Source organism: Rhinoderma darwinii, chromosome 11 (genome assembly GCF_050947455.1).
Source record: "Rhinoderma darwinii isolate aRhiDar2 chromosome 11, aRhiDar2.hap1, whole genome shotgun sequence".
Lineage (NCBI taxonomy): Eukaryota > Metazoa > Chordata > Amphibia > Anura > Rhinodermatidae > Rhinoderma > Rhinoderma darwinii.
Genome location: NC_134697.1, coordinates 51182884 through 51204735, shown reverse-complemented (window position 1 = coordinate 51204735; position 21852 = coordinate 51182884). Strand labels below are relative to the sequence as shown.

Here is a 21852-nt window from a genome sequence, read left to right as displayed (position 1 = left end):
GTACCAATTCATTTTGGACAATTGTAACGTCCAACTTTGTGAAAACTGTTTGGGGAAGGCCTTTTCTCTATTCCAGCATGACGATGGCCCTTGCTTTGTGCACTGGGGCACAACGGCATAGTTGAGTGTGCAGGCCAGTCGTGTTCTTCCACACCAAACTCAGTCTTCACCTCAACCCAGTTGAACAACAGGGATGAACTAGAACAGAGATTGTGAGCCAGGTCCCATCATCCAACATCAGTGTCTGACCTCACAAATGCTTTTCTGGATGAGTGAGTAAAAATTCCCACAGACACTCCAAAATCTTGTAGAGCCTTCCCAGAAGAATGGGTGCTATTTAGGGGGACGATGACACGCCATATTAATGCCTATGGATTTAGACTAGGATGTCATAAAAGCTTCTGTAGGTGTAATGTGTAGGTGTCCTAATACCATTGTACATGCAGTGTACATACAATGTATCAGGGCAGCATTGTGTGTTCTTTATATAAACAATATGTCATCCATCACAGCCCCACAGTGGTTATTACCTTGGTTTCCCAGACTGCATAATGCCAGATTTGCCTAGTCATGCATTGATAAATCCCAACTCTCATAGCATTTTGCTATCCCAGAGCCCGGAAAAGTTGGTTAAAAATCAATGTGAAGCTGTAATCGACACATCTGCCTAGTAATGCAATGCTGAATCCAACATACTGTAGCATTGCTAGGCAGATTTACCATTCATGGTCCTGGAAAAGTTGGTAAACAAACCATGTGCAAAGGTAACAGACTAAATGAAAACAAACACACAAAACTCTCCTATTCCAGGGGGAATTCTAAGGCTATGTTCACACGGAGTATTTTGCAGGCAGAATTTCTGCCTCAAAATTCCGTTTGGAAGTTTGAGGCAGATTTTCCTCTCCCTGCACGCCGATTTTCATGGTGTTTTTTGCCCGCGGCCATTCGGCGCTGCGGGCATAAAACACAGCGAAATACGCTTTCTCTGCCTCCCATTGAAGTCAATGGGAGGTCAGAGGCGGAAACGCCCGAAGATAGGGCATGCCGCTTCTTTCTACCGCGAGACGGTTTTACCGCTCGCTGGAGAAAACCGGCCCCGCCTCCCATTGAAATCGACGGGAGGCATTTTCGGGCGGTTTTTGACAAGCTTTTTGGCGCGGTTTCCGCATCAAAAAACTCTGTGAACTTAGCCTTACCTTTTGGAGCTGTACCGATTCTCTGGTCCTTCAGTTTTCTACAGCTACAGTAACTGTCCATTATAGTCAATGGCACTAAGCCCTCCCCCTTTTCCCAAACCCTTCTGGTGATGTCATGCTGGTCTCCAGATGAAGATGGAGGAGGCCAGGAGGAAAGGCTTGCTCTTTGCAAGATTTCAAAAGAAAATTTTATATATATATATATATACATATATATATATATTACACACATACACCCACCATCTTGGGCCTTTCATGAGCGTGATGGTGGATTGAAACTACACTACACATTGCTTGATCCTCTATAAAAGTACATAAGTATTTCTAAATTCCCTATTCTCTTCTGTTTTTACCAGCCATGTGAGAATAAGGGGTTGAGGAGCTAGGAGTCCCAGTGTTAAGAGCAGCTTTTACTATGGATTGTGCACGGACTACAGAATTGTCATAAGTGCCTGCTGGTGTAAGGAGAGTCCTCTGGAAATGAGCTATAGTAATAAACACGAGACTGTTTCTGGTCAATTTCTTTATTAGAAAGTAATGCACATACATAACACATTAACCATAAATACACATACATATTAACCAAACTATATTTTACATTGTATAAAATTGTTTTGGTCAGAAAAGATGGTTTTGCAGTCCTAAGCAGCAATTCCTAGAGTGATTAAGGCTGGGTTCTCATGTTGCAGTCAAAATGCTTTTTTTGCCATGCAATATTGCAAAAAAAAACAAACATTGCGTTTGGACTACAACATGAGAACCAGTCTAAGGGTATGTTCACACGCAGTAGCAAAATACGTCTGAAAATATGGAGCTATTTTCGCCTGAAAACCTCCTGATTTTCAGATGTTTTTTAACAACTCGTGTTTTTCGTGGCGTATTTTTTATGGACGTTATTGGAGCTGTTTTTCAATGAAGTCAATGAAAAACTGCTCCAAAAACGTCCCAAGGAGTGACCTGCACTTCTTTGACGCGGGCGTCTTTTTACGCGCCGTCTTGACAGCGACGTGTAAAATTACACCTCATGGGAACAGAACATTGTAAAACCCATTGAAAGCAATGGGCAGATGTTTGTAGGCGTAATGGAGCTGTTTTTTCAGGCGTAATTCGCGGCGTAAAACACACAAATTATGTCTGAAAACAGTGCGTGTGAACATACCCTTACACTTGGGGCTAAACTGAACTGCACATTGGGCAGTTCACAAATTCCATAATTTTAACATCAGCTGGTCCTCCACATGGCAGATGAGGGGGGTGATCTACTCTGGCACCATCATGCACTGTTCCAATTAGAACTACTATGCCACAACATTAGGTGCAGCACTATAAGGATATGTTTACATGATTCGTTTTTTTGCCAAAAACTGTGGTAGTGCCGCAATCACCATGATTGTAGCAATACCGTACCATTTTATGGCAAAGAATGCCACAAAAAAAAACCCAACTCAAATATACCCTAAAACACCCAGATATAGTCTGTACATTATATTAGGCAAATCTATGCAAGTAGAGATCTCTGGCACGTGTTTTCTTTTTGTGTGTGAATTGGTGATCTCCAAACTATTGCTCTCCAGGTGTTGCAAAACTACAACTCCCAGTCTGCGGCTGTCAGGGCATACTCTGATTTTAAGTTTTGCAACAGCTTTAGAGCCACAGGATAGGGAACCCTGGTCTAAATGTACAACAGAACATAAAGCTTCTATTTAAGTATGTGATGAATAAGAAAAGTACAATTCTTTAGGTGGCTGTAAAATAAAATACATTAAATATTATTTTTATATATAATATAGAGGAAAGACCATTTAATACTTCAGGGAAGAAGGTCTAGATTTCATAGTTTCTGAATTTCCGAAGGAGATCCGATGGAGCCTCAGCGGACCAGCGGAAGCGCAGGAGACAGTAAGTTGTGTCTGGACTTCCTATAATCAGATGACAAAGAACAAACTGGTAGTATAGGGCACCCTGACAGTACTCCTCACAAATACTCTATTCCAGGGGTTGGCAAATTGTAGCACCTGTGTCACAACTGGCACGTGGGGCATGGTTTGTAGGCACGCTCCCCCAGTGTCTAGTGCCGTTGTGTGCTTCACAGCGCTGAACACCGGGACAGAGCGGCGCTTCATTATGTGTTTGTCGGCGCTGAACACTGGGTGGCGCTGAGTTGTGTGAATTGCAGGCGCACAATGCAGCACTGATCTCTCTCCTGGTGTTAAGCGACGTGAAGATGGAGTTTAGCAGCCAGACTGCCATTGAAATCACAGGACAGGTGTATCTGAAAAAGAGACGTTCGTTCACTTCAACTGCCCACCACTGAGGCCTGTGTTCAAATCAAGGTCACCTCATATGCACCACAAGATGGATCTTCTTTGCAAAGAAAATTGGGGACAAGGGTCACACTGAAATGTATGTTTAATTAACTGATTGGTTTATGTCACATACATGGTCTCCGCTTGTGTTAGTTTCATGTTTGCATGGCACACAGTATTTTTTATCTTTTTTTTATAGGTTGCCTACCTTTGCTCTATACTGACATTAAAGGCTATGTAATCCTGGATCTACCTGTAATCGATCACATCTAAGTTATGAAATTAGATGTGATCGTTAAGAGCTCGATCCTGCGTGTCTACAGGATTCAGTGCAATATACAGCTGCTCTGTACACCGGATATAAACCAGCTGCATCTCAAAAAGTGAATTTTTTTTTAAATAGCATTTATTTAGGAAGTTGCACCAATCACACTGATGCGCAATTTAAAAAAAACAAACAACAATCTCAAACTGTGTACATAGCCTTTTTAAGGGATTGTCCAGAATTAGAAAAACATGGCTGCTTTCTTCCAAAATCACCACCACACCTGTACTCTGGTTGTGTTTGGTATTGCAGCTCCGCACTATTCACTTCAATGAAGCTGAACCGCAATAGCCATGGACATTGCAGTTTTAGAAAGCAAGCCATGTTTTTCCTGATGCAGTACGACCCCTTAAAATGTTCACTAGTGATGGTATTGTCTGATCCTTTTTGGTTCTCAACAAAGCTAAAAGATGTCTCACTGACATCTATGACCAGCGATGTCTCCATTCTCTACTAGTCCTAGCACAGGAAGAGCCCCAACCTTCTCGTTTCTGTGTACATAATGATAGATATTCTCCTGCATGCTGGATCATCTCTTTGGTGATTTCAAGCACATGAGAAGAACCTGGTAGTTCCTCGTACAGAATTGAGTCATCTTTGTAAATGTCAGGACTGTCTACATTGATGTCAGTGACCGTCGTGTAGTTTTGTCAGTATGTCTTTATGAAGCTCTGTGGTTATAATTCTAACAAAGAGGAAGAAAGGGGAGAAACTCCTTAAAGGGAACCTGTCCGCAGATTTGAGGCCTTAAAACGTCCGACGAGCGATTAAGTGGAGGGGAAGGACATATTAAACAAACCTAATTTTTTCGATCATGCCAAAAGGTATAATACCCCTGGCACGCAGATCGCAATTGCCACTGATGCGGGACTTGATTTCCAAGTGCTCTTGCATTGCACGTTGCAAGCCCCTCCCATCTGCTCTGAGTGCTGGCTCTAGCAATCTCCTGATTGGCCACTAAAGCAGACAGTGACACTTGCCAACGCCGTATCGGGGGAATCAAACGTCTATTTAAAATAGATCTCACTGTCAGCAGTTTTGAGGCCTCAAAACTGCTGACAGATTCCCTTTTACTCATAACACCCTAACCAGCTTAGAATTGGTAGCAACAACTTATTTTCATACATTGGCTCAAACCGTGCATTGGGCTCTTACCATGCTCCTATATCTACATCATATGTCATTCTCACTGCTGTTCCTTTGCTACAGTAGGTACAGAATTATTACAACAATGTCGTTTTTATTTTCTTGACAATGTGTTTTGGCTTTTAACTTTCACATTTCAAGAAAAAAAAACAGACGAAGTGTATGAGTAATAAAGCATTAATAATTCATTGTCTGAAGGGTCCTGCTGACATTTAAGAAGGAATTTTCACAGCTTAAAGACCATATTGATTGAATGCTTTTATTTAATGGTGGTGTTACCTTCAGGACTTTTAGGAGACAGCAAATCAATATCCTCTGGTGTTTTCTTCAATATATGATCCTCGTTTTCTTCACGGATCTGGTTTTTCTTTTCTTCTGAGTTGAATGAAATGTCATCTTGTATTTCACTTGGTGCCTCAAGCATTGCTTCCTTCTTGTTCTTTACAGCCCAATGCATTGACTAAAAATACAAATGATTTATAACAGAAATTATCTTAAATGTTTGCATTATGTTATATCCACTTCTGACACTACCCATCCTCTTAAAACATAAAGATGTCAAAGATTTTAATACCAATATCTCAAAGTTTATATGGTTAAATAAGCGTCCCCGAATTTCATTGGCCAAGTTGCAGGGCTATCATTGGCAGGGTGGAGTAAATATTCCACACTTGCGGGGGTATAATATTGCCAGCCTTTTTCGGCATGTCTTGGATTGGATACATCACTCCAGTCACTACTCCAATTATGAACTAGATCTTGCGCTAGCAGGAAAATATGACCTCACTGCTCTATTGCATACTAAACTAGCATCCCTTCCGAGATTTGTATGGGGGTTCCGTATTATTGAGGGACACTATCATGTGTTGGAAGGTGAGGAACAAGCTGGGATTATCATATCAGCTGTCCAAACACTTACCCTTATGGTCTCCTATAGATTTACAGCCGGGACTTCCAGCTCTCTTTTTACTATGTGGAAGCAACAGAGGATAACGACAGTGGGCCACATACTGCATGCCTCAGAGCCTAGAATAGAAACTACCTGAATTGGTGGGGGAGTTTGGGATCCTTCTGAACCACTTCCTCCAATATCTACAAGTTAAATCTTTTTGCACGAAATTGGTGAGAAATTTTGAACCAGAAATTGTGGACAATACCTTTTGATGTTTTTGTTGAGAATGAGTCACATAGAAAGTCATGGTCTACTCTATATAAAACAATTAGTGATTTGTATATAAAGGTAGTGCCGAGATCTCATTTTGCATACTGGAGACGCACTTTGAATATACCAGACATTAATGCTTCCATTGGACGACAGTGCGGAAACATGTTGTAAATGAGGTGTGGAGGGAGTCTCATTTCAAACTTATGCATGCGGCTATTTATGCCTTTAACATACCTCTTATGGCTGACAGCCCAAATAGATTGCATGCATGTCCGAAATGTACACAGCCGCGCACTGATTTGTATCATGGCATATGGTTGTGCCCTGAGACACAAAAATACTGGAAGGTGGTTTTGGACTACATACAGATACTCTGGGGTGGAACACTGCCGGCGGTTCCTATGCTTCTTCTTTTTCATTCCATGGCCTCAATTGATGCGGAGGAGGCGGGGTCCTTGACATATGTTCCCTCACTGGTAAATATAATACTTATCATAGCCAAAAGATGCTTGTTGAAACTTTGGCTGGAGTCAAGCCTACCTTCCCTAGACCAATTAATACAACAACTGAAGGTCTGTCTTTTCAGATAAAGTAGAGGCGACAAAACAAACAAAAAACAGCTGGGTTTTTTAAGAGATGGAAGCCATTTATTGTACAATTGTCTGATTCGGATATTGGGGAGGTGGTGAAGGGTTTCCAACACACATCTTGGTATCTCACTGAAGACTTAAAGGGGACTTTGGGAAAATTAAAAGTCGCTTCGTCAGGAAGCTAGTTCAATCTGCCAAATGAACAGTCTGATTTGATAAGGTAAAGGGGATTAGAATAAGAGAATAGAGGTTTACCGAAACCGACAGACATGATTATTTACATTTACAGCTGTAATTCAGTTTTGGCTTATTTACTTACTGTGTCATTTGTCATGTGTAAGGGATTGTATAGCAATGGATGTCTAGTTTGTTTTGATTAATGTAATTCCAGCATTGCCCTGGAAAGATGGTGGATTAAATGTAATATTGTCATGATATGTGATAAAATTTCAAATGTTACATTCTGTATGCTCCTGTGTGATCTCAGAGATGCAAATGTCTGTTTGTTTTGTATTTTATATGAGTATATAATGTTTTAAGAAAGAAAAAAAAAAGTTTGCATTGTATCTGCATAAAGTGAGGAGAGCCCTTTCTCTAGAAGGAAGGCATAAAAGGTTTCCCAGAATATGTTCCCATACACACATATATATATGCTGACCGATGTCCACAGTTCTTAGTGTCTCAGAAAAGTAATATATGTGCCATTATTAGTATTAACTATTAGTGCGTTGTCAATTTGATTCATATTAACCACAGGAATGTCTTCCGTGTGGGTCTTCAAGTTTCTGAATGGTGTATTCATGATCTGTGAAATCGGCCATATAGCTAGTGGTCTAACCCCCCCCCCCCCCCCCCCAGCTAATCCTCTTTATATTCAATGAATTAGTCTATGGGCTATAACTTTTCAAATAATGTGGACAATGTTGGTGATGACCTATGTAACACTGTACATTCCTATATACTATGCCAGGAAGCAGATTTAAGATCAAACCAGTTTGTTCCCGGTTTCTAAGCCTATACTTTGCAATGTGGCCATTAGTTTTAATATATATATATATATATATATATATATAATACATTTGAGGTACTGCTATTTTGCAGTTACTGTGTAATGAGCGGTTACTGACGGTATCAGTAAATCTGGCTGATAATTTCCTAAGATTTAGGCTGGATTCACATGACCGTGTTCAGGTCGTGAAAAAATGGTCTGTGTGTTGAACGAATTTCCCGTCCCGACCATGGTACGTGTGAACAGGACTCCTGGCATCATAGTTATTTATGACGCTAGGGGATCCTGCCTCCCCACGGAACTGCTGTTCTGTATTGTATACTTTTGTTCAGTATATCCATGGGGCACATGTGCTGCCACCTCTCCATTCACCTCGCCACCTCTCCATTCGTTCTCTGCCCGGACGTAGTGGCCAGAGCTGGGACCCGAATCCATCAGACATTTATATATAGTCTGTGGATATGCCATAAATGTTTAGGTTGGGAAAACTTCTTTAATGACAAGTTTAAAATTTAAATGGGACAGTAGAGAATTACTTTAAAGAGGCTCTGTCACCAGATTTTGCAACCCCTATCTCCTATTGCAACAGATCGGCGCTGCAATGTAGATAAGAGTAATGTTTTTTTTTTGTTTGTTTTTTAAACTAGCATTTTTGGCCAAGTTATGACCATTTTTATATTTATGCAAATGAGGCTTTCTAAAGTACAACTGGGCGTGTTTAAAGTAAAAGTACAACTGGGCGTGTATTGTGTATGTACATCTGAACGTTTTTACTTCTTTTACTAGCTGGGCATTGTGAATAGAAGTGTATGATGCTGACGAATCAGCATCATCCACTTCTCTTCAGAACGCCCAGCTTCTGGCAGTGCACAGACACACAGCGTGTTCTCGAGAGATCACGCTGTGACGTCACTCACTTCCTGCCCCAGGTCCTGCATCGTGTCGGACGAGCGAGGACACATCGGCACCAGAGGCTACATTTGATTCTGCAGCAGCATCGGCGTTTGCAGGTAAGTCGATGTAGCTACTTACCTGCAAACGCTGATGCTGCTGCAGAATCAACTGTAGCCTCTGGTGCCGATGTGTCCTCGCTCGTCCTACACGATGCAGGACCTGGGGCAAGAAGTGAGTGACGTCACAGCGTGATCTCTCGAGAACACGCTGTGTGTCTCTGCACTGCCAGAAGCTGGGTGTTAACGAAGAGAAGTGGATGATGCCGATGCGTCAGCATCATACACTTCTATTCACAACGCCCAGCTAGTAAAAGAAGTAAAAACGCCCAGATGTACGCACATAATACACGCCCACTTGTACATAACTTTAAAAACGCCCAGATGTACATACACAATACACGCCCAGTTGTACTTTAACGTTAAACACGCCCAGTTGTACTTTAGAAAGCCTCATTTGCATAAATATAAAAATGGTCATAACTTGGCCAAAAATGCTCGTTTTTTAAAAAAAAAAAACGTTACTCTTATCTACATTGCCGCGCCGATCTGCTGCAATAGGAGATAGGGGTTGCAAAATCTGGTGACAGAGCCTCTTTAAAAAGTAAAAGGTTATTATAGATCAACAGCCCCTGTGTTTAATACTACAAAGCTCAGATTAGGAAATGTTTGTTTACAATGTTCAAAGGCTCCGGATATTGAAACCAATTCATCAAAACAAATTATTGCGAAAAAGCACATGGCGTTCCATTAGGACATGTGTTTGTCGTTAATACAACAATCCCCCCATAGAATGTCATTGTTTGCGGTGTCACATGACAAGCGTGACTTCTTACAAACATGTTTTTTAAATGAAATTCAGGCAGCGCGGAGTCACATAAACACTACATTTGTGGTTAAATTAGGCTGCTCCGGCTGTCATTTAATTGAGGCTCTGCAATTTGTCTAGAACGCTATTTGTTATATTTCTTACAAATATAAGGCGACTTACCATTTTCATTGAATCATGCAAGGCTTCCCATTGGGAAAATGGAATCATAAGTTTACTCCGTCTCCAATAATCATAATGTGCACGATTCTCCTCATTGATTAAGGTGTCTTTGGCTTGTTGAAGTTTCTGAAACTCTTTAACTACAAAAAAAATACATTCGGGTAGTGATGACCAAATTAAGAATCTTTATAATTTATAATACATATTTGGGATTTAATGGTACAAAATGTTTACCCTTTATACAAGGGGACATCAGGACCGTTTGCCTCTTAGGCTGGTTCCTTTTAGATAAGGATATCCATACAGTGTCTAATCAAAGATTAACTAAATAGTCCCCGGAAGTAGAAAAGTTTCCGGTTTCTCCTAAAGAGTCCTGCTTCAAAGTGCCTGGGTTGCTGAATATCAAGTCATGCTTATTTGCTCCACTGAATGGCAGAGAGGATCCAAGATATTTTCCAGCACTTTAGCAGGCCATTTAGTGGGTGCATTTGTGCCCCCTATTTATTTTGCTAGGGTGGAATACAGGCTGCAACAAAGGGGTACCTTTGTTGTTCTCAAGGCACTTGTAGGGCAGTGGAAGAAGTGAATTAGTGTTTCCTACAGCTTCTCACTTGTAATGGCAGTGATTTTACTTTGATTATCCGTGTTGTACATAAGGGTAAAGTCCCTTTTACATGTGCCAATGATTGGGAAAACGAGCGTTCATATGAATGCTTGATCCCAATCATTGCCCTATTCAAACAGGGAAACGATCAGCCGATGAAAAGCAAACGCTCATTTGTCGGCTGATTGTATCGCTAATGCGGCACAAAATATCATCATTGTCAGCAGCACATCTCCCTGTGTAAACAGGGAGATGTGCTGCTGACATGATGGAAATGCCTGGGGACCAGGGATCGTAGTAACAAGCGCTCGTCCCCGTGCATTACTGATCGTAGCTCCTTGTGAAAGGAGCAAACGAGTGCCAATCTTGACCGCTGTAAAAGGACCTTTAGGCACCGTTTAGTATTAGAAAAACAGTTTTTTTTTAGAAATGGCACTATTCTTGTCCATGGACTTTATCCGATATTGCAGCTCATCTCAATTTAAGTGAATGAGGCCGAGACACCTTTTTTTTTATTTTTTTTTATTTTTTTAAAGTTTACTTTACTTTCATGTTCAAACAAAAAGTGTCATTGTTGCTCATAGCAACCAGATTACAATTTTTCTCCCTATCTTTTAGACCCAGATTGAAAATAAATACGTGATCTGGCTTGTTGGTATGGACAATATTGACACCTTTTCGTTGGAACATTTTTTTATGCATAAAGGCCATCTATTGTCATAATGAAATACACCAAATATGTATGGATACTATGTAGTTAATTTGATGGTACATATGCCTCCCGGGTGGCAAGCCAACTGCTCAAAACACTGGATCCAAATTGAGCATTCCTATATTTCTCCTACAAGCCTTAAAGCACTTTCATTTTTAACATTTTGGAACATCCCACCTCTATCCTATATATCGCCCCTCACGACTGCTGCATTGACATGCTGCTCACATCTTCAGAAGGAATCCATAGACCAATAGCCCCTATCTAGATCACATATCCCTATAGATTTCTTTGAATTGTCTATTTCTAATCTAAACTTATCTAACTGGAGGGAAATAAGTATTTTAAATCCCATATCGATCAACTGAGCCAATTTAATGGTCTAGTGTCAAAATATTCTTTACCACAAAGCAAGTTCTTTAAATTTTTACATATTAGACACTTCAACTTGTGATCTTACAATTTTTGGCTGGTTTAATAAAGAAACAAAAAGACCTTAAATATATTTATAACATTCAGAGCTAGTGCTGGCTTTGGCAAAACATACCCTATCAGGTTGTGGGAGAGATTTGGGAACCACATTTGAAAATAGACAAATGGTTGAAAGCTTTTAAGCTGATCCATACTACCTTTACAATGTAGCTCACACGTAGACGCTGCCATTTAAACAATCTTACATTGGCATTATACCCTGGACCATTTATGCCAGATGTTTCCGAACTCTAAGGCCTCATTTACACGAGCGTGTGCGTTTTGCGCGCGCAAAAAACGCTGCGTTTTGCGCGCGCAAAAGGCACTTGGCAGCTCCGTGTGTCATCCATGTATGATGCGCGGCTGCGTGATTTTCGCGCAGCCGCCATCATATTGATGAGGCTAGTCGACGCCCGTCACTGTCCAAGGTGCTGAAAGAGCTAACTGATCGGCAGTAACTCTTTCAGCACCCGCGACAGTGAATGCCGAACACCATATACACCAACCTGTGAATAAAAAAAGACTTTCATACTTACCAAGAACTTCCTGCTTCCCCCAGTCCGGGCTCCCGGCCGTTGCCTTGGTGACGCGTCCCTCTCTTGTCATCCGGCCCCACCTCCCAGGATGACGCCGCAGTCCATGAGACCGCTGCAGCCTGTGATTGGCTGCAGCCTGTGCTTGGCCTGTGATTGGCTGCAGCCTGTGCTTGGCCTGTGATTGGCTGCAGCTGTCACTTTGACTGAACTGTCATCCCGGGAGGTCGGACCGGAGTTATCGGTAAGTCAGAACGTCTTTTTTTTTTTACAGGTTCATGGATTTTCGGAGCGGAAGTCACTGTCCATGGTGCTGAACCAGTTTAACGCTTTCAGCACCGTGGACAGTGACTGTCTCCTGACGTCGCGTACCCGAACATTTTTTACCGGTTTCGGTCAAAACGAGTTTGGCCGAACCCGGTGAAGTTCGGTGCGCTCATCTCGAATTTGACACTCCGTTTGGATGTTTGTAAACAGAAAAGCACGTGGTGCTTTTCTGTTTACATTCAGGAGTTTGACAGCTCTTGCGCGAATCACGCAGTTCGCACGGAAGTGCTTCCGTGCGGCATGCGTGGTTTTCACGCACCCATTGTCTTCAATGGGTGCGTGAGTGCGCGAAAAACGCACGATTATAGAACATGTCGTGAGTTTTTTTCTGCGCACACGCAATGAGCGCAATTCACGCATCGTCTAAACTGCCCCATTGACTAATATAGGTGCGTACGACATGCGTGCAAAGCACGCGCGTCGCACGCGCGTATAATACGTTCGTGTAAATGAGGCCTAAAGCAGATTGTTGTACAAACTGTGGTCATAAAGGGACCCTTCTTCAAACATTATGAGATTGTACTATTATACAGGACTATTGGAAACAAGTGTTTAACCTACTAGAATCTTTCTTTGAATTCAAAATTCCTATGTCCCCCCCACCTGGCTCCTATTTTTCTAAATATGGACATTGTCCCTCCTCAATTCAGGAAGCTGACCCGTAAAATCTTAGGGATGGCTAAACTAGTCTTGACATTGGAACAATGCTATCGCCTCTACCTTAGAAGAATTTCTATTTTTAATTGATACATCTTATATTTATGAGAAGATAGTTGCATATGGCAAGTTTACATATCCTGCCTTGACTGGTATATGGACAACTTGAGCTGTCCGCCCTTTCTGTCAGAATAGATAATCTCTTCTTAGATCGTGATCAGTTCTCATTTGTAAAAACAACTTGTAATTGCATTTATACACATGGCATATTCTGCTGGCTTTAGGATTTATTTTATTCTGTTTTTTACTCTGTTAACCTTTTTTATCTTTACAAAATCAGCCCACTCTTTACGGCTGTGATTTATGCGATCTGTTATACTTGTATTCTTGAAAATTTTATAAAAACCATTGAAATGAAATAATGAAATACCTGCTTTTTCATTGCCGGGATGTTTGTCAGGATGGCACTCAAGGGCTCTAACTTTATATTCTGCAATAATTTGTTCAACCTGATGGAAAAACATACACAGTAATTTGCTTGTGACGTCTCTCTATATAAATAGTGGTCATCCTGACTATTCAAATAAGAACAAGCCTTACACTTTCTGACAATGGTCTGCTATCCCCCAAGAGCAGCAGCAGCCTGTCATGATTCATCTTCATCTTCCGAGTCTTTTGTTATTATAACCATGTTTTCCTTTAGTCACTGTTACCTACCTGATAACAAGAGTAACGTTTAAAGCTGCGGAATTAATTACCACTGTCAATACTGGAGAAGATAGACTAACACACAGACGTAAATAGCACGTTTTCAGCATTTGATTTTCAACACTAATCTCCTGACCCCTTATACTCTCTAGTGTTCAATTATTTTTTATTAAGTTGAAATAAAATACAAAATCAGATTCTAATAAGCAGAATATACCTATGTATATAACATCGGTGCATCATCAAATACTCTCATCATAACCCTCCTTGTGGCAAATGACGTCTTCAATAAGACAGAATAAAGGTTTAACAATGTCCGAATACAATAAAGCGTAATGACATACAAGATTAAATGTGGCCGCTCAGATAGACAAGTGAAAAGGAAAGGGGCGAGAAATAAGGGAAAATGACTACCCCAGTGTAGCCCCACTGCACTGACCATCACCATGCAGCTAGGAAGACAAAGAAGAAAGAAAAAAGGGAAAGGGGTTTAGGGAAATGGGTGAACTCGCACCATACTCAACACTTGTCTTTCTTACCGTTCCTAAGCTAAATACCCCATACTCCAATAAATCACTGCAAAGGACCCCTAAAGACATAGGCATATATATATATATATATATATATATATATATATGCCTATCTCAAAAGTGGCGTCATTTTATCCAAGGTCTTATTTAAAGATTAGCTACTTTATTGACATATGTTGCAACAAATTTATAACTGCATTTGCCTTGTTTCTTAAATCGATCACAACATACATCAGTTCCATTAAATTTCACACTGGCTAAGGTTCCGCCACCTTTTTTTCCAGGTCTGTGTAAAGTAGGAATGCGTCTTTTTAAACATGTTGCTTTTTATAAATGTGTGTCTAAATCTAGATATGCTGGAGAGGATTGTGTATCAAATAAGGAAGACGTTGTAACCCACCTCTGATGTATTAATGGGAGGTTCTAGAAGTGTCCTAAAAAAACCCTATACTACTCAGCGGGTTTCATCGTCTCCCTTATATCGGATTCCTACTGAAGAATATAAAGGAGTTTAGTATTATCCTCATTCTTATAAAATGCATTTTTTTTAAATCAATAAAGTTATGCCCAACTCACTCTGGAGACCAGACAGGCAAAATCGGAAATTGCAGGGGCTCAAGCAGTAAGGCAGTTGGAATGGAGAACATACATAGGGCATGTAGCCAAAAACCAATTAGATTTAGATCATGAACACTGGTTAGTGTCTTCAGTATGTAAGAGAGGATGCAGATGTGAGCTGGATGAACAATCACCTCCAATGTTGTATTTTCTAGTTATCATAAATATCCGCTTTCTAAATCAGACTTGTTCATTGTGAAGAGAAAATATGATGTTATCATCGCTACGATGAGTCAACAGTGTAACACTCATCATCCTTATCAGACCAATGAATCATCAACATCCTGTAGAAGACCATTGTCACCAGATAATGAGGACTTTGCTAGTCTTTCTATATGAGAGGGGCATTGTTTGCAGTCTAAATATGGTCTTAAAGAGGCTTTGTCACCAGATTTTGCAACCCCTATCTGCTATTGCAGCAGATAGGCGCTGCAATGTAGATTACAGTAACGTTTTTATTTTTAAAAAACTAGCATTTTTGGCCAAGTTATGACCATTTTTGTATTTATGCAAATGAGGCTTGCAAAAGTACAACTGGGCGTGTTGAAAAGTAAAAGTACAACTGGGCGTGTATTATGTGCGTACATCGGGGCGTGTTTACTACTTTTACTAGCTGGGCGTTCTGATGAGAAGTATCATCCACTTCTCTTCACAACGCCCAGCTTCTGGCAGTGCAGATCTGTGACGTCACTCACAGGTCCTGCATCGTGTCGGCCACATCGGCACCAGAGGCTACAGTTGATTCTGCAGCAGCATCAGCGTTTGCAGGTAAGTAGCTACATCGATTTACCTGCAAACGCCGATGCTGCTGCAGAATCATCTGTAGCCTCTGGTGCCGATGTGTCCTCGCTCGTCTGAGACGATGCAGGACCTGGGGAAGTGACGTCACAGCGTGATCTCTCGAGAACACGCTGTGTGTCTGCACTGCCAGAAGCTGGGCGTTCTGAAGAGAAGTGGATGATACTTCTCGTCAGAAAGCCCAGCTAGTAAAAGTAGTAAACACGCCCCGATGTACGCACATAATACACACCCAGTTGTACTTTTACTTTTCAACACGCCCAGTTGTACTTTTGCAAGCCTCATTTGCATAAATACAAAAATGGTCATAACTTGGTCAAAAATGCTCGTTTTTTAAAATTAAAAACGTTACTGTAATCTACATTGCAGCGTCTATCTGCTGCAATAGCAGATAGGGGCTGCAAAATCTGGTGACAGAGCCTCTTTAAAGGCAATGTGTCACAATTTTTTTTTTTTAAATATAATATTGGTTTTTGTTTGATATTTAAATACATTTTATTTATTTGTGTTGTGTTTTACTTTTTACGTTTTTCATTCTTTTACTTCTCTATGAGGGCTGCCATTTTTTTTCCATCTCTGTGTGTGTGTGTTGATTAACGACACATACAGTGATGGAATACGGCACACACATCCCCATAGAGAATGCGAACGGGAGCCGTTCCATTCACTATAGCGTACGCGGTCTGTGTGGGAGCTGCGCATGCGCCGCTCCCACACAGTCCAAATGGAAGGTCTTCGGCCGAGCGACATCCGGCGCCATTGTATTGTGGACCGGAAGCCGCGGCCGGACAGTAAGATGACTACTTCCGGTCGCGGCTTCCGAGCATGTATTCAGAAGCAAGCGGAGGGAGCAGACAGACTGGAGGGAGAGGCGGCAGCAGGAGCAGGTAAGTCATGTTTGTGTATGTTTTGTGTTATAACCACTGTATGTAAGCCTACTACACTGTGTATTCGCTCAAAAAATGGCGGCACACAGTGTAGGAGGTTTGAACATTCAATCCCCTCCTTTCTCCTGGCACTAGCCAAGATAAAGGAGGGGGATTGTTTGAGCACACTAGAGCGAGTGTGTCTTCTCAAATTTTGCAGCATAAAGCAATGTGGTTGCTTTACCACATGCCAATGCTGCAATTTTGGGAATTGCTCCCTCTAGTGACCAGCACAGGGAAATGTTATAAATTAGAATCTAATTTATAATATTTCCTGACCTGTGAAAAAATTAAAAAAATTAGAACAATGTCTAATCATGTATACACTAACTGTTTAACTGATGGACATATATGGACAGTGAAGTCAGGGACTGCTCCTGGAGCCGAAACACTGGCCACAGTGCTAGGGATCCCGTTTCATAAGTCCCTGACATCATTGTGTCCATATATGGACAGTGAAGTCATGGACTTCTCCTGGAGCGGGATTGGGAATTCCGCTCCTACAGGGAGGAAAAAAAATACCCTCCTCCCCACATGCACTTCGCACTGTGAGGAGGAGGAGGAGAGAGCGAGCGACGGAAGACACGGCCGTCACTCGGAACACATTCGAGTGATGGCCGTGTATTACACGGCCCCATAGACTTCTATGGGAGGCGGGGAGAACGGCCGAAAATAGGTCATGTCCCATTTTTTGACGCCCCAGTTTCCCGGGCCGTCAAAAAAATCGGTCGTGTGGATAGCCCCATTTGGGGTCTATTATTCCTACTGCGGCCGTATATCCACAGGATATGCAATAAAATGTCTGATAGGTGCGGCACCCACTCCTGGAACCTGCACCAGTCAGGAGAAACCCCCATTTTTTTACCGATGCAAAGTGGTTGCTAACTGCATAGACTTCAATTGAGAAGTGGCCGTGCTTGCGTTTAGCTCTATTCATTGGAGCTTATGGGAGTTACAGCTCTTGCCAATGCAACAAACCACTAGTGCCCGCTTTGCATCAGCAAACGGGTCAGGGAACCTCTGTGCTCCCAATAGGTGGGGTTCCTATGGATGTGCTATAAGTACTTCAGATGGGAAAACCTCTCTTTTAAAGGGAACCATTGGACATTTCTTTGCAGGGAACAGTGGACGACTCGAGGTGTCAGAGATTCCAATCAAGCCTAGACGGGAGGGGCTGCAGTCAAAATCGCAGGACACTTGCCTCCTGAAGAAATACCCAGTGGACACCTGAGAGTAATTTGCATACAGTACAGGAGTTGTTAAAGCGTCTTTTTCTATGGTATGCTTTATTGCCGCTGCCATAAATGGATATGTTCTGTTTTAAATAAACCCCAAAAAATCCTTGAAGTTACAGATTATAATTCCTGAATTCTCTTTTGTGACTGAGGGGTATAAATTAATTGTTTAGTGCGATTTCTCTGATATCAAGGAAGAATGAATGAGTTTGGACATGCCACACAACACAAGAAAACGCATTATATGTGTTTAGATTTCCATTGCACCCTTACTATTATATATTAACATCTCTACCTTTGGAAACACTTTTATTAGGATGGAATATTAGAATATAATATATACATTACATATTATACCAAAATATATAAACAGTGCACATTATTGTGACATATATGAAATTATTACTCTTCGTATTTACTTTTAGACTTGGCTATATAAGTAATAGAGTAATAAAGTAAACAGGCTTTATATATAGGCAGAAATATATAAAGCCCTGGAAGAACCCTATGTTCACACTGAGTTTTTTGCAGAAAGAAAAATCTGCCTCAAAATGCCTTAAAGGATTTTGAGGCAGATTTTGACCTGCCTGCATTCTCTTTGTCGCGTTTTTCACTGAGTGCCGTGGGCAAAAAGCGCTGCGAAAATCGCTTTCTCTGCATCTCTCTGTCAGAGATGGAATCGCCTGAAGAAAGAGCATGTTGCTTTTTTTCCACTTGCCGGGAGGCAATTTCGGCAGTTTTTTGGGTGTTTTTCTGCATCAAAAACCGCAAAAAAACTCTGAACTAGGTCTAATAGTACAGTAATATTCTAACAGGCTGTTTAGTAAAGTTTCTCCAAAAATACATTTATTATATATAAATGATCTCTCATTGTACATGTAATTCTTAACTATCACATTTCCAATCTAAATGTGTCTATAGTGGCAATTACAGATTTTTTTACCAATGGACATTTGTTCCATTTTTTAAAGAAAATTTGAACGTCAGAATTTCCTTGTAGTTAATGTTAAGATTTTGGCTAAATATGGGAGTGTTTGATCACAGGGAATTGTTTATGTATCTACCAATCTTCCAGTTGCTAAATGGTTCCATTGGCTATATGCATGGATAAAATAAATCATAAAAGTGCATGCAACATCACAGATACCATATATTACACACAATCACACCAGAGCCTCCTTTGCAATAGTCCTATTCACATACCCTGACATTTTCTAGGCACACAATCGTAATGATAATAACCTATCCTGAACAATTATACAACGGACAGCAGAATAGCTAGATGTATGCGGCAGAATAGAGAAGATGGACACTGACCGTGGAGAGCTCATCACAACCCAGCAGAGTGTAATAATCCTCCTGCACAGCCTCCTCAGTGCTATTCAGAATAGACTCCATGTGTGTGACAAGATGAGCAGCACACACCCAGCTCTGCTTCTCCACTATATAATGATACAAGGGCTCCACCAGCCTTTATGGTAGATGGGCAGCTCCACACTTGTTGCTTGCTATTGGCACTTGAAAGAGGGAGAGGCTGCGTCACTCGCAGTGCAGCCTGGGAGTTATAGTTAACAACAAAAAAAAAAAAAGCAGCTTATTACGTCCGCTAGTGTACAATGTGAGAGGGAGCTGGTTTCTATTATACTACTGTATCAGGAGGAGGTCATTGACTGGTAATAACTAGCAGACCACAGGCATCTGCAAACATGCAGAGATTTTACTATTGCGCTGTGGCCTTTACTCACAATAGTAAAAAACAGAACATCGAATAAACCGTATAGTAGAGGTTTACTTGAATTATCACGTTTTGTAATCTTGGCCATACGCGTTGCGATGTTAATCATAATAATGTCATGTATTGGGAAACATAATTCTGACAATTCACCAGGAGTTAGCCAAAATTTTAGAAAATATTCTTGCAATGACCCAATCATACCGTCACTTATAGAAAGCACAAACCAAGTAATACCCGTGAATAGGGCCAGTAGTGTTAACGCGTAGTAGGCTTCCCCTACAGCTTTATTCAGTGACTGTATGGTGGTATTATTTAGTCACTGTAGGATGGGGTTATCCAGTCACTCTATAGTGGTATTATTATGTCACTATATGGTGGTGTTATCTACTCACAGTATGGTGGCGTTATCAAGTCCCTGTATAGCAGTATTTTTTAGTCTCTGTATGATGGTATTATTCAATCACTGTATGGTGGTGTTTTTCAGTCTCTGTATGATGGTATTATCCAGTCACTGTATGGTAGTATTATTCAGTCTCTGTATGATGGTATTATTCAGTCACTATATGGTGTGTTATCTAATCACAGTATTGTGGTGTCATCCAGTCACTGTATGGTGGTGTTATCTACTCACAGTATGGTGGCGTTATCTAGTCCCTGTATAGCAGTATTATTTAGTCTCTGTATGATGGTATTATCCAGTCACTGTGTAATAGTGTCACCCAGTCACTGTATGATGGTATTATTCAGTCACTATATGGTGGTGTTATCTAATCACAGTAAGGTGGCGTCATCCAGTCACTGTATGGTGGCGTCATCCAGTCATTGTATGGTGGTGTTATTCAGTCATTTTATGGTAATATTATTTGGTCACTGTGTGGGTTTTTTGTCAGTCACAGTATGAAGGTTATATCCAATCACTGTTTGGTGGTGTTATCCAGTTATTGTATAATGGTATTATTCAGTCACTGTATGGTGTTATTATTCAGTCACAGTATGGTGGTGTCATCCAGTCACTGTATGATGATATTATTCAGTCCCTGTATGATGGTATTATTCAGTCACTGTATGATGGTATTATTCAGTCCCTGTATGGTGGTATTATTCAGTCTCTGTATGATGGTGTTATTCAGTCTCTGTATGATGGTATTATTCAGTCACTGTATGATGGTATTATTCAGTCACTGTATGATGGTATTATTCAGTCTCTGTATGGTGGTATTATTCAGTCTCTGTATGGTGGTATTATTCAGTCTCTGTATGGTGGCATTATTCAGTCTCTGTATGGTGGCATTATTCAGTCACTGTATGATGGTATTATTCAGTCACTGTATGATGGTATTATTCAGTCACTGTATGATGGTATTATTCAGCTCTGTATGATGGTATTATTCAGCTCTGTATGATGGTATTATTCAGTCTCTGTATGGTGGTGTTATTCAGTCACTGTATGGTGGTGTTATTCAGTCATTGTATGGTGGTGTTATTCAGTCACTGTATGATGGTATTATTCAGTCACTATATGGTAATATTATTTGGTCACTGTGTGGGTTTTTTTCAGTCACTGTATGAAGGTTATATTCAGTCCTTGTACAGTGAAGGAAATAAGTATTTGATCCCTTGCTGATTTTGTAAGTTTGCCCACTGTCAAAGACATGAACAGTCTAGAATTTTTAGGCTAGGTTAATTTTACCAGTGAGAGATAGATTATATTTAAAAAAAAAACAGAAAATCACATAGTCAAAATGATATATATTTATTTGCATTGTGCACAGAGAAATAAGTATTTGATCCCCTACCAACCATTAAGAGTTCAGCCTCCTCCAGACCAGTTACACGCTCCAAATCAACTTGGTGCCTGCATTAAAGACAGCTCTTACATGGTCACCTGTATAAAAGACTCCTGTCCACAGACTCAATTAATCAGTCTGACTCTAACCTCTACAACATGGGCAAGACCAAAGAGCTTTCTAAGGATGTCAGGGACAAGATCATAGACCTGCACAAGGCTGGAATGGGCTACAAAACCATAAGTAAGACGCTGGGTGAGAAGGAGACAACTGTTGGTGCAATAGTAAGAAAATGGAAGACATACAAAATGACTGTCAATCGACATCGATCTGGGGCTCCATGCAAAATCTCACCTCGTGGGGTATCCTTGATCCTGAGGAAGGTGAGAGCTCAGCCGAAAACCACACGGGGGGAACTTGTTAATGATCTCAAGGCAGCTGGGACCACAGTCACCAAGAAAACCATTGGTAACACATTACGCCGTAATGGATTAAAATCCTGCAGTGCCCGCAAGGTCCCCCTGCTCAAGAAG

General features: G+C 41.0%; 1 protein-coding gene across 2 annotated transcripts; it reads right to left on the bottom strand.

Moving 5' to 3' along the window:
• Positions 1-1704: 1704 nt before the first annotated feature.
• DNAJC12 (DnaJ heat shock protein family (Hsp40) member C12) lies at positions 1705-19322 on the bottom strand. Of its 2 annotated transcripts, XM_075841426.1 has the most exons (6): positions 19115-19199; positions 13583-13699; positions 13413-13491; positions 9679-9818; positions 5253-5433; positions 1705-3115 (listed from the first exon to the last, which is right to left on the bottom strand). In XM_075841426.1, the coding sequence occupies exons 2-6, from the start codon at positions 13643-13645 to the stop codon at positions 3021-3023; spliced, it is 558 nt and encodes a 185-aa protein (XP_075697541.1). In that variant the 5' UTR covers positions 13646-13699; positions 19115-19199; the 3' UTR covers positions 1705-3020. The 2 variants fall into 2 exon arrangements, with proteins under 2 accessions (XP_075697541.1, XP_075697540.1); XM_075841425.1 differs by lacking the exon at positions 13583-13699 and having other exon boundaries at positions 19115-19322.
• Between the last annotated feature and the right edge of the window lie 2530 nt (positions 19323-21852).